The sequence below is a fragment of the Leucoraja erinacea genome, chromosome 28, assembly GCF_028641065.1.
Source record: "Leucoraja erinacea ecotype New England chromosome 28, Leri_hhj_1, whole genome shotgun sequence".
Taxonomy (NCBI): domain Eukaryota; kingdom Metazoa; phylum Chordata; class Chondrichthyes; order Rajiformes; family Rajidae; genus Leucoraja; species Leucoraja erinaceus.
The window spans coordinates 18,379,551-18,393,574 of record NC_073404.1 but is presented as its reverse complement, the minus strand read 5'-3'; the positions used below and the strand labels follow the sequence as shown (position 1 = coordinate 18,393,574).

At 45.5% G+C, this 14,024-nt stretch overlaps 1 protein-coding gene across 4 annotated transcripts in view; it reads left to right on the top strand.

Annotated features, from left to right (window-relative positions):
- clip2 (CAP-GLY domain containing linker protein 2) overlaps positions 1-12,775 on the top strand; it is a 91,656-nt gene extending 78,881 nt beyond the window's left edge. For all 4 annotated transcript variants that reach the window (XM_055657930.1, XM_055657933.1, XM_055657931.1 and 1 more), the window contains 3 exons: positions 1,944-2,047; positions 3,802-3,910; positions 8,029-12,775. In XM_055657930.1, coding sequence (XP_055513905.1) covers positions 1,944-2,047; positions 3,802-3,910; positions 8,029-8,040 — 225 coding nt within the window. In that variant the 3' untranslated portion in view covers positions 8,041-12,775. The remainder of the gene's footprint in view (positions 1-1,943; positions 2,048-3,801; positions 3,911-8,028) is intronic.
- Positions 12,776-14,024: the final 1,249 nt, after the last annotated feature.

Sequence of the window (14,024 nt, the reverse complement as noted above, 5' to 3'; positions counted from 1 at the left end):
TATTTAAAGTGCATTGCATTCTATCCATTTTAGATCCAAAGTAGACGACTTACCAGTTTGCCTTCCATTGTGAAATCCATTTATCCCTACATTTGCTCAATTGTTCAACCGATTAGTGTGTGTAATTTTATCTTTCTCTCTACACTAATGATACTGTCTATCTTCCTAATGTCAAACTTATTTTCCATCCCATCAGTTAAATCATGAAAAATGCATAGAGTAGTTTCTGCCTCAAAGCAGATCCTTGCAGGACATCTAGCAATTAGTGAACCTGCCCATTACCTCCAGTCTCTGTCTCCAGCCACTCAACCTCTTTCACCGAATCAATAGATTGCCTTCAGTTTCACGAGCTTCATCTTTAGCTTCCCACTGATCTCGGTAAAATGAAAAAAAATTACAAGCAACGCTGGAGTTGCTTATGCCCCTGTCCCACTTAGGAAACCTGAACGGAAACCTCTGGAGACTTTGCGCCACACCCAAGGTTCCCGGGCGGTTCCCTGAGGTCCCCGGAGGTTTTTGTCAGTCTCCCTTCCTGCTTCCACTACCTGCAACCTCCAGCAACCACCTGCAACCTCCGGGTGTAGGGGGGGTTTAGAAGATCCTGACCTGAAGCATTGTCTGTCCATTCCTTCCACAAACCCATTGAGATCCTTCAGCATTTTGGGTTTTTATTGCTCAAGGTTCCAGCATCTGCGCTCTCTTGTATCAGAGTTAGAAGAAAATTCTGATTGCCTTCTCTGTTTTTCCCCCCTCTAGTTGAAAAAACTGGCAGTACCAAGAAGGTTTTTGGGCAGTACAGTGGCCCAGGAAGTAGAGCTGTTTTCCACACGCACCAACTCCCTGGATTGAATCCTAATCTTTGGTGCTGTCTGTGTGGAGTTTGCACGATTTTTCCTGTAACTGCATAGTGCTCCTTTTATTTCTCTTATCCCAAAGGCGTGGCAGTCGGTAGGTTAGTTGGCTATTTAAATTGCAACTTAGTGTAGTTTAGAAATCCAGCATGGGAAAGGGCATACAACCCACTGAGTCTACGTTGACCATTCACACTAGTTCCATGTTTTCCCACTTTCTCATGCGCTCCTATGAACCTGGGTATGTGGGAAGCAACTGGAGGGAACCAACGTGGTCACAGGGCACTGTGAGGCAGCAGCTCCACCCGCTGCACAACTGTGTCGTCAAACTTTGGTGTTGGTGAGTGGTAAAATCTGGGGTAGGTTGATGGGACTGTGGAGAAAATGAAATGGATTGGTATACAATTAATATCTTTAATGATGAGTGCAGACACAGACAACAGGGCCGGTTTCTGTGGTATAAGAGTCTGAATCAAATTAGTTGATTAATGCAGTGGGCAGGTGAGAAATCCACCAGGAAGGTGTCTGACCAAAGCTGACGGCCTGAATGTAGATTGTATCTTGATCCTGGCTCACTCCATATTCCCTCCCCCCCCCCCCCACCCCCATCCATAGCTCCAGCCCCCCACTCCACCCCACTCCACCCCCCCCCCCCCTCAGTTCACAAGCCCCTCTCCAATCTCCACTCGGCCTGTTTCTTCCTCCTCCACTTCTCCCTCTCACTCACTTTTCTCAGTCTGAGAATTTTCCTCTCGGTAACAAAACATATTTTTCTTGAACTGATCTCAAACATTGTATTCCATTGTTGATTTACAACATGATTAAACTGCAATTAATTTATAATCATTTTTATAATCACCTGATTAATTGGTGACAGCCCCATTTATAACATTATAATGGTGAAACTGCTGATAGTTATATTGCAATATATTCTAATTACAAATTTAATCCTGAAGGCAGTGACTGATATTTCCTTTGAGTGTTGCCAGCATTTCAGTTTTTACCTCAGCTTTCTGGCATCGGCAGTATTGTGCTTTTGTATAACATTTAAAGCTCGATGTCTTTACCTCCCAATTTTCTTCCTTCCCCCAGGAATACACGCGGTCACGCTCCCCCCAGCGCCAGAACGATTCCAGCCGAGCGAAGCAGCTGCTGGTGACCGAAAACAGGAGGATAGAAAAGCTCTTCAAGGAAATGTACGCATGTGTCTGACGATCGGCCCGTCTTCCCTTAGTTACCGCCACAGTGCCGGGGCTGAGGATGTAGACCAGGGCCAGAGGGCCTGAGGCAAGGCACAGCCCATCACCCTGTAACCCACTGGGCTGCCAACCACTGCCCACGGCCGGGGGCAAGTCAAGGCGAACCCAAGGGGGCGGGAGAAAGAGAGACGGTGCTGGAGTACCTCAGCGGGGCTGGGTTCCCTGGAGAACATGGATAGGTGACGTTCCCGGGTGGGGACCCTCCTTCATTCTGAAACAGGAGGGTGGACAACACCAATCGTGTTCCAACATGGTATGGAATCTGTTAACCAATTAAGGGGACCGATAGAGCTTAGAGCTTCCATTACCCGAGAGCTTCCCCCAGTGACTCCTGCCCCCCCCGCTCCCCCCACCCCCCTCACTCCGTACGTTTAGTCTGAGACATAAACAGCAGAGGGAGATGGGAACACCCTCTCGTAGAAATATTAATTGGAATTCCCCACCCATCGCAATGCTCTGGCCTGTTGTAAGTATTGTTTTGTTTTGACATTAATATCAGGTGTTTTTTTCCAGTATGATCAATTCGGTCATTAATAGAAACATAGAAAATAGGTGCAGGAGTAGGCCATTCGGCCCTTTGAGTCTGCACCGCCATTCAATATGATCATGGCTGATCATCCAACTCAGCATCCTGTACCTGCCTTCTCTCCATACCCCCTGATCCCTTCAGCCACAAGGACCACATCTAACTCCTTCCCATCGACTCATGTTGTCTTCATTATACTGAATGAGCCTATTTATAATATGCAGGCAATGTGACCTAGTCTGATGAAATCGGGCATTAATGAGAATCAAAAGGTAAGAGCTGATTGATGGGGTAATTACTGGTTGTAGAGAGGGTCTTGTATGAAGCTCGATGTGAAATGAGATCTGTTGGAGGACGTGGGTTGTATTTCATGGCATATCCATATTTGTAAAGAGACAGATTCTTATATTCTATATATAATTGGATAATTTGATATGGTCCAGATCCCTTAACCAACAATTGTTTATAATTGCATATACTTACAAGAACAGAGATATCAGAATGATCTGAATTATTTATGTCAAAGTCGTGGTGATTTGACCACTTGGAATAAGCTGTTTATTCTGATATTGCCACCAAGCTGCAAATACATTTATACATCAATCTTGCCCTCAAAGATTTAATTTGCTAAATGCAGGGGCGGAAAACCCTGGGGGGCCAGAGGGGACACGCCCCCCCCCCATGTTTTGAGAGGTGGGCGACATCCCCGCCAGGTTAACTTGCCTGGGCTTGCGGGAAATATGGCCAGCGCGGAGAAGCAACGCTGGTGTCCCGTCAGTCCAGACAGGGCTGTAGTTAACCCGGTGAGACAGGCAGTTGAGCTGCATTTAGTGCTGGATTGAGCACGTGTGTGAGTGTGCGCATGCGCGCACGGCCACCAACAAATTGTGTCCCCCGTCCCCTCCATGTTTTGATAGTGAGTTCCGTTCTTGGCTAAATGTGTGCATCTTGAGATTGAGTTATTCTACATGTTAAAGAACTTTAATCACAGTTCCATGTGGGAAATGTAGCTGTAAAATAGCAATCAGAAACCTTTCTTCAACAAAGCAATTGGAAGAATACTTACATTCCCACGTCCACATGCCAAAGACGTAAAAGATTTAAACGAGACAGTTTGTGTAAGGATTGAGTCATTAAAGGGCTGCTTTTGTGTTTCTCCACACAGAGAAGAGATGAGTGTTTGTGCATCCCCTGAATCGCCCCAATTGAAAGGCTCCGGAGATCTTCCAGTCAGACAATCTACGTCAAGTGATCGAACCGAGACTGCAGAAAAGGTCAGGCCTTTGCCGCGGGAAAAAAAAACCTTGTGCTTGCTGAAAAACAAAGACAAATGTATAATAATCAAAGCCAATGCACCACAGTAGTAAGAGAGATCGCCATGGTAGCAACAGTTAAATTAACAAGAGTTACATCATGACTAGTTTGGTTTCTAGACGTTCCATGTTATGGGTGGAAAAGGGGGACTTGGGAGCAGGATTAAAGGTTCCATGTTTTGAGGCAACTTTGAATTACAAGATAAGAAATGTTGCAATATGTTTGGATTTGACCCACACGGAAAGTCAGGAGAAAGAAACATTTGTTTAGAAGGGAGTTGAATTAATGATCACACACTCTATAGATAACCAATGAGGAATGTTGTGGCAGATTGGGACTAAGAGTTTAAGAAGGAACTGCAGATGCTGGAAAATCGACGGTAGACAAAAATGCTGGAGAAACTCAGCGGGTGCAGCAGCATCTATGGAGTGAAGGAGATAGGTAACGTTTCGGGCCGAAACGTTGCCTATCTCCTTCGCTCCATAGATGCTGCTGCACCCGCTGAGTTTCTCCAGCATTTTTGTGTACCTTGGGACTAAGAGTAGTGGGGAGTGGAGGAAACTGGAAAGAGATTCCAAAAGGCAGCAAATCCAATTTCCAGACTTCGTAGTAAAATGATTTGTTTTTGTCTTTTCCATCAACCTTGTATTTGTTGTTATCCTGATATTACCTGAATTATGACGTTCAATTATCACCTGTACAGCTGACATCTACTTAATTACACATTACGACATAGCTCCTTAGACTAGCTGCTGCACTTTGTATTGCTTGGTTATTAAGCTGGCAGTCATGAAGATTGCATTTATTTCCATACCACTCCTTGTCAATGCCATAAAAATCTAAGTCATCCAATTATTCCATTCATAATTTAATGAGGGGGTTATAATCATGTATCTTAATTTGCCAATATAAACATACACTGACAATAAATATACAAAAATAAAAAATAACATTTAATAGTGTTCTTCATGTATCCAGGCTCAATGTGTAAAATCACGATTTCAATTTTGAAGTGTGTCGGAATATACTATTTTTCTGAGTCTGGTGTTCGAATGTAGACATGATTTTTATCTCCAGCTTTGGAGCAACCAACCTATAGTGGACCATGAAAAAGGCATTGAGTTGTGCGATTAAAGTCAGCAACTCTTTGTGACTGTTCTTGCACCTTTGTGCAAAACTATGTTGAGCGGGGTTGGAAACCGAAATTTGCCACCAAACTGTGAAGGGACTTTAGGCAGAATGGAAGACAGTGGTCAAAGAATATGTGGATTTAAGGAACACCATAAAGGAGAGAAGAAAGATGCTTTGGGTCGGGATCCTTCTTTGGACTGCTTATGCCCCTGTTCCACTTAGGAAACCTGAACAGAAACCTCTGGAGACTTTGCGCCCCACCCAAGGTTTCCATGCGGTTCCCGGAGGTTTAGGAATTCCATATCATTGGTAGCTGAGGACTCGAAAGTGGAGTGATGAATATCAAATAGATAAGCAAGATCTGAGAATGCTACCAATCGGCTGAGGGTTCCAGAGATGGGGAGGAGAGATAACACAACTGAGAGAAGATTCTTCAATCGTGGCCGTATCATCTTCAGGGACAATACACACTTGCCAGCAGGACAACACCAAAGGAATCCGGTGCAGGCAGTAATGAGTCTCCTCAGTGGCAACTGTATGTTGTGTTCCTCTTCAAATACTTTAACACTAAATACGTCGGATGGTGGGGTGAGGGGGAGAATAGGCTTCTATCCCCGTTACACCTGTTCAGTGAATGTGCACTGAAGGGCTAGGTGCTATGCTGTGCTCTTCTATGTTCCAAACCATTCACCACAATGATTGTGTGGGGAGTGCGCCTGCAGTAACGGCAACCTACACAAGATGGCAGCAGCAGTCTATGAACAGAATTCTTCCACAATGCAAAAGAGCAGTCTAATCCCTGAAAGGACTTCGATAGAATGTTATTTATCTCAAAAGGGAAATAGGTCTCCCAACAGGGGGGGGTGGGGGGTCGGTCTAGAAGGGGGAGGAGTTTCCAGACTGATAGCCACAGGGAAAAAGGATCTCCTGTGGTGTTCTGAGCTGCATCTTGGTGGAACCAGTCTGTTGTTGAAGGTGCTCCTCAAGCTGGCCAGTGTTTCATGGGGGGGGGGACACCTGTATTGTACTAGATGGTTGATGAGCATCCTCCCCTCCAAGACTAATCCGTCAAAGAGCTGGAGTAACTCAGTGGGTCAGGCAGCATCTCCGGAGAGAAAGGATGGGTGACGTTTTGGATCGGAACCCTTCTTCAGACCCTCTGAGTTACTCCAGCAACTTTGGGTCAGGCAACATCTCTGGAGAACGTGGGTAGGTAATGCTTTGGGTCAGGACCCTTCTTTGGACTGCTTATGCCCCTGTCCCACTTAGGAAAACTGAACGGAAACCTCTGGAGACTTTGCGCCCCACCCAAGGTTTCCATGCGGTTCCCGGAGGTTTTTGTCAGTCCCCCTGCCTGCTTCCACTACCTGCAACCACCTGCAACCTCCGGGAACCGCACGGTAACCTTGGGTGGGGCGCAAAGTCTCCGGAGGTTCCTGTTCAGGCTTCCTAAGTGGGACAGGGGCATTAGTCTAATCCTGATGGCGGTCCAGGAGGGAGATGATGATGAGGCTGTAGCTGACAGAGATTTCTGCCACTCTTCTTCCAACTGGAGTATTGGATCATTTGGCTGCACATTCCCTGGAGGATCACTACCTGAACACTGTCTCGTTTACTTGCACCTACTCCACAAGACCAATAGTCACACTCCCCTCTTCTTCCAACAAAACGTAATGAAGAATCCGTACAGTTTGTGGGAAAATGACTGAGGCGTAAAAAGACACTGGCCTCCTGTTTTCAGTCAGGACTCATCCAATGACTGATGCCATCCTCCATATGCCAGGCTCCCCGCTGACCTCTGATCTGAATGTGACTCTATGTTCTATGAACATTGTTGTATAACGTTAGTACAGGGTACCTCCACCAATGTAAAGCACTTTGGTCAACGAGAGTTGTTTTTTAAATGTGCTATAGAAATAAAAGTGACTTGACTTGACTTGACTAAATTGGGCAGGTTTTCTGATCTTCGTTCTCAATATTTGCCAGCCTTGCTGCTTTGCTTCACCAGGGAAAAGAACTCGACCTTGGTTGAACCCACACCTTCCAACTCAGTGCTCCAATTTCCTCCCACATCTCAAAGACACAGTAGGTTAATTGAGTGCTGTAAATGAACCCTTGGTGTAAGGTTGATGGCAGCAAGAATGAAAGGGGAAGGTTGATTAGTCTGTGTGAGGGAGAATAAATTTCAGGGGAAACAAGGAGAGGGAAATGAGATTCTTCTGCAGAAGCTGGCATGAACAAATGGGCCGAATATCCACCTCTTGTGTCATTATATGATAAGTAAGTAAGTAAGTTTATTGGCCAAGTATTCACATACAAGGAATTTGCATTGGTGCTCCGCGCACAAATAACAACATGACATACAGTGACAGTTACGAATGACTCAGAAAACACTAAACATTAATAATAATAATAATAATAATAATAAGACATTAATGATGTTAGGAAGGTGTGTGCCCTCATCAGCAACTAAAACTGGGCATTATTTCCTCCCAACACGACACCAATAACAGAAGGCAAGAACAACTCATCTACCCCACACCTTCCCAACAGGCACATCCCTGCCCCCTTCCCCCCATCCCCCCCCCCCCCCCCCCCCCCCCCCCCCCCCCCCCCCCCCCCCCCCCCCCCCTACTCCCCGACCTACAATCAGCACTCTGAATATAATACTGGCCAATGGCTGATTGACACTGAAGTAAAATAGCCCTCTCCTGGAGTTGCAAGGCCCGGGGTTGAGTTTAGTTTAGTGATACAGTGTGGAAACCGGCCCTTTGGCCCACCGAGACCACACCGACTCGTGATCTGCAAACCACTAACGTTATCCCACACACACTAGGGACAATGTTATATTTTTCCAAGCCAATTAACCTACAAACCTGCATGTCACAACCTCCCGTTCCCAATACGCTTCTTTCTCTAACTCTTTCCTGCTCTCTTTCTCTCCCAGGTCCAGCACTGATGCAGAATGCATTCGCCGATGGGATGAGCCAGTTTGCTCGGTGCTTTGTGCAGATAATCAACTGGAAGACCCTTGTGTTTATTTTTAAACTGCTTTTCACCAGCGATAGAGCTTGGAGTTTGAAGCCCCTGTGTCCATCCTGTAGCCACGATAGGAGTGGAAGGTGCCTCCAGAGCCAGTCAGTCACCATTATCCATCCATAACACTGCAAACACCTAAATCAGTCGATACCCGTGTTCCTGCCCAAGTACAGTCCTCTTCATTGACCATTTTTCTTGTTGATTTGCTCACGAGCAGATCTTGAGCTTGAAGGAGGACTTTTTTTTCTTTCTTAATGAGGCCAATATACAGTGTTTATTAAAAGAGCAAACCCACATTTGTTAGGCCAGAACCCAATGGTTGTCATTACCTTTCGAGTTGCTGTTCCTGTCCCGGACGCCATTCCCACGCATTGTATTCCCAGATTCTCAGATCGTGGTGGAACAAACACCAAGTTGAGTGATTTAGGAGGAAAAAAACACTTCCTGATCAGCTTCAAGATGCACAGTAAACCCAGCCCATTCTGACGTGCAGGAAACATTGTTCTGAATGCTGTACCCGTGGAGATTGTTTCACAGTGGACGTGATGTACAAACACAATTACCAAATGTTATTTAATTGCATGGGAGCTTGGATTTGAGGCTGGATTAGTGCTTCACTCTCCACAGAGCTCACCACTAATCAGAACAGCCGGTGCCCTGCCACCATTATGTAGCACTTTGTGGAGGGAAGCCCCTATCGGACACGACTTGTACATGCCAAGGTCTTGCAACAGCAATGACAGAAGGGACTGGAAGATAGATCTTGACTGGAAGAATCACAATTGGCCAGGACACTGAAGAGGGCTCCCTCTTTGAATAATGTCAGGAGCTTTTTTTGTTTGCCCCCACTGCAAGGATGCAGGGGCTTGGTTTAACATGTCTCTCGAGGCGTAGCACCAACGGCTACACATCACTGTGTTGGAATCAGCTGGTATTCAGATTTGGAGATGCCAGCACGCTGTCACAGCTAGCACCCTGATGGAGATACTTAGCCTCTACTCTGTATTCCAGGCATGTCCCAGAGTACCTCCCCATTTAGATGTTTCTCTCATCCTACAATAAGTACTCCAGCGATGGTGTCAGACCCGGATGTTGGGGAAGCTTGTAGGGCCTGTCCCACTTGGGCGTCATTTGTGTGTCACGACAGGTGGCTCGCGAAGATTTTGTGAATCCCAAAATCCTGGGGCACCGCACGTGACCACGCGTCACAGCCTACATCACCGTGCACCGTGCGCGCGGTGTGTGTCGTAGTACGTAAATTATGACGCGCAAATGACACCCGCGCAAGTGGGACAGGCCCTTGTTTCTCCACTACAGATCTTGTTGTAGGCTCTGTTGTACCCGCCTGAACAGGGCAATGACCTGCCAATGACCAACATCGCCAGTGCAAGGCTCTCTCGGGATCTGCTGCGACCTTTGCCCTCAGCAGGAGCTCAAGGCTCAGAGGTAACCCTTGATCCACAACCTTCTGGTTCGAGGAGCCAAGATGCAGCAGACCTGGGAGTCCTTGGTACAGATAGTGGTGCCCACCATGGATGTGTTCCATTCCAATTATTCTCAGCATGTTTACCCAAGAATACCATGTCTGTTGATGTTGAGGATGATGCTCTACTAGGTTATGTTGTGATGGTGGGGTGAGGGGGAGCTGGTTTCCTGGGGGGGGACCAGTTGCTCCACAAGTTGCAGAACCCCTGTCTGGTAACGTCAGCAGCTCCCTTCACTACTGAGGTTTAATTTTGGTTGGGTTTTTATTTTCAGCTATAAGATTGGGGCAGTTTCAACAAGAAACATTCAGCACACTTGTACATTTACAACTATCCATGGTCTGGCCACCAATGAGATTCTTCACCAGAGGCTGCCATGAAAATCAACTACAGTGGTGACTGGAAGTCTGAAATATAAATAGGAAATGCTAGAAATACTCAGCGGGTCACGCAGCGTCAGTGGAAGGAGAAGCAGTTAACGTTTCGGGTAAAAGACCCTCCATCAGAGTCCCCATTAAGAAAGAGCCTTTCATCTGAAACATTTGCCTCTTGTGCCGGTGCAGCCTGGCCTGCAAGGCATCTCCAGCATTACCTGTTCATGGACCAGCCCTGATATCCTACACCTAATGTGTTGCAGCTACCCCATTGGTATTTGCTGAAGGACGTTTGCAAAGAGTTGGTGCTCATGAACCTCTCATCAGAAACGAAGGCGCCTTACTCCCATTTTTGCAGTTGACGTATTGAAGGTCATCACCTCGAATATATGCCACTGATTGTGCTTAATGTTCCTGAGAAACTGTAGCCAAGGGGCAGCCACCCTATTAATAGCTGAAAGGATGGTACTCTCCTTGTGCTCTTCCTTCCAGTGTGGCAATGCCTTGACAAAAGCCAGCACATTCCTCATTGATGGGGCTGTACCACAGTGGCAGGCATCCTGTTCCATCATGTTAAGGTGGGTGGTGGGTAGAATAAAGAATCGCACTTGGCACTCTCCAGCTGAAAGCATGGATTCTAAGACCCTCCTTTCTAGAGCTGCCTCCCTGAACCTCCCCACCTCTTTCCCGCTTTAGCCAAGCATCTGCCCTAAAACCTCTTTATTGCCCCAGTTTCAGGTATTGTTTGGTAGTGTTCTTATTACATTGACAGCATTAAAAGTAGGTTGGTGCTGTCCACAATGTAGGGCACAAAATGCTGGAGTAACTCAGCGGGTCGGGCCATGCTTTGCCTGGCCATATGTGTCTGGACATATCTATCCATGCTTTGGGTCAAGTCCCAGCATCTGAATTGGTGCAGGCTCTCTCCCTCATTTTTTTTAACTTCATAGTGCAATTGAAAATGATACTTGTGATCTTGAGTCAAGTCAGAGTGCTGACTGTAAATTTGTCCCAAATGATTAAAACCTATTTTGTGATGTGAAATTTTATGCATAATTTAAATCCTGCATTTGGTTTTTCATCTATTTCCCAGAAGATTGTAACCCACGGTGAATGAATGGTGTGTAGATATCATTTATTAATCTAGATGTAGATTGTTTTTTTAAGGTGTAACATTTGTTTTGCCTTTTCAGTCATAATATGAAGTGTTAAATAAAGTGTACTATTCCCAGAAGGCATTACACATGTTTCACTGGCAAGTACCTAACTGTGAGAAAACAGCTGCCAATTTGCTTCATGCATTGCACCTGATCTGTTGTACTTGACCAGCCTAAATCCTGCCCTGTTTCTGCCCACTACATGCTACAAAATACTAACGATCTGTTAATAATAATCAATAATTTAATGATAATGGCATTATCCCTCTTGTCCAAAAGCTGGCTTCCAACAAACGCACGCATGCGCACATGCACACACTGGATTAACATTAAATGGTGTGTACATGATATAATATTAGAATGCAGTGTGGTAGTTCAGCTTTGTATACTGTAACTATACAGGGTTCCAGTGTGCGAATGGCTTAAAGGTAGGGGCTACAGTGCAGAACTGTGAAGTAGCGTAAGTTTGCTGACCGTTAGTTCCTTGGCTTTATTGCTTTATGAGATCTGAATGGAAACCTACCTGTAACATGGTCTCCAAGCGTCAATAGACGACACTGTCCATAGAATTAAATATATTGAGTTATTTTGAACACTAACAAGAATGGACAGTATTGTATTGGAAGGAACTATGAGTCAGTTGTGCTTTGCCAATAGTTGTAACCATCCTTCATTCTGAAGTGTTTCACTGTGACAATTTTAAAATGTTTTTTTTTCTTACAAGGGGTATGACATCCTTCACACCCCAATGATCTATTATGTCTTGCCACATTGTGTCTCTCTGATTGCAAAAAGGATGAATTGGACCTGGAAATGAGCTCTTGGGTTTCAAAGAGAGGCCTTTCCCAATGTACTTGCTTAGAGAGACCAACGTGGCCATTCGAGCCTCCTGGTTGTATTCTGCGCCCCATCCATATCCCCTTCCTGGGTATGACTGCATTGCTGCAGGTGGAAACTGGCAAGATCAGGGGATGGGAGTGGAGCCTTTGTCCCTCCATTCATGTGCTCCAATCTTGATTCTGTTCTTCCAACAGCAGAGCTGACTTTATGCTCTGTATCTGTATGTTAACCCCCTATACACATTCTGGCATTTTGATCTTAAATGGGCTTTACAATGAGATTGCTTAACTGATTCATATAATGAAGCTTCCACGAGGGACTACTGCAGTGCTGTAGTAAACAAAAGCAGTCTGCATTTAGCATTTGATGCCTAGGTAAATGTGTAGACAACCAGCCCCCAGCCTATTGCTTCTGCTTATCACCTAGAGCATTTTTCATGAATCAATCTGATGGGACTGTTGCCGGAATAAGTGTTGCCAGAATCAGAGGTGCAGCACCATGTGGGAGTCTCCTTTATATCTACTGTCATATAGTGAAGATACTGTATAGAATCTTTCTCCTTATCTCAATTCCACACGTGTGCAGAGGTGAGGCGCAATGATCCAACCATACTCCAGTGCTTATGATGCAGGCTACAGTCAGGCTCAACAGAATTCTCATTGTTGTCTTAATGTGTGGAGCTGGTTGTGAATATTTAATCTTTAACACTCAGTTATGGCTAACACTTATTACAGTAAACTGCATGGAGATGTACATGTGTGAACCTTGTTTTCAAAATAAAATGAATCCTGTTTTCCTTGGCTGTTTTAATCCATTAATGTCACTACAAGAGCATTCTGCCCCCATCTGGCCCGATCAATGTTGTTATTAAAATGCAATATCGCAAAATTGATTTGCAAGTAATAGTGGGTTGTTGTTAGCGAAGGGTTTGGAGTGTGCGATTGACATTCTCGGAAATCCAGTGAGATTAACCCGACTGAATCACCCTCCTGGTAAGGATTGAGTCTTGGGGCTGTTGTGTTTGCTCTTCACCCTCAGTTTATAAAAACACAGTGCAATTTACTGCATCAGGACAGCTTATCCACAGTGTATGGTAGGGCCAGGACCTGGAGACCTCCACTGGTTACAAAACGTTAGGAACAGGGGAAGGTCTGTTAGACTGCTGAGTCTGTCCCAACATTTACCACGATCACAGCTGATCTCACTGTAACCTCAGCTCTGAATCTCTGTCTACTCCTGATAAACATTCCCCCCCCATGTCTATCAAGGAACCATCTATCTCTAAGGTACACAAAAATGCTGGAGAAACTCAGCGGGTGCAGCAGCATCTATGGAGCGGAGGAAATGGGTAACGTTACCCATTTCCTTCGCTCCATAGATGCTGCGCACCCGCTGATCCTTCTCCAGCATTTTGTGTACCTTCGATTTTCCAGCATCTGCAGTTCCTTCTTGAACCCATCTATCTCTGCTTTCAACACCAAGAGCCAGTAAAAGTGATCACTCCTGGACCATTCTCTACTGTGGATAGAGAAAGGCCCGGGTCTGGTCCCTTAATACTAACATTCTCATCTTTGTTTCCTAATCTCTCTGTGCCTTTGGCACCCTATACTTCCTAATCTCCCCCAACCCAAAAACATCCACGTTAAGGCCTTCCACACTGCCCACCTCTTGGACTAAGCTTTTGATTGCATCCAATTGTATTGTCATGGGGATAGACACAGAATGCTGGAGAAACTCAACAGGCCAGGCAGCATCTCTGGAGAAAAGGAATAGGTGACATTTTGGGGCGAGATCCTTCTTCAGTCTTCATGTGATTGAGTTACCCATTTCTACAACCATTTGTGATCATCCTGGACCATTCTACTGTGGATAGAGAAAGGCTGGCTGGTCCTGTTGGCCTTCAGTAGAGAGGGAAGAATCTCAGTCCCGGATCCCCCGGTTGCTAAACACTTTAATTGAGCTGGGCTTGTACACTCTGGAATTTAGAAGGATGAGAGGGATTCTTATTGAAACATTTAAGATTATTAAGGGTTTGGACACGCTAGAGGC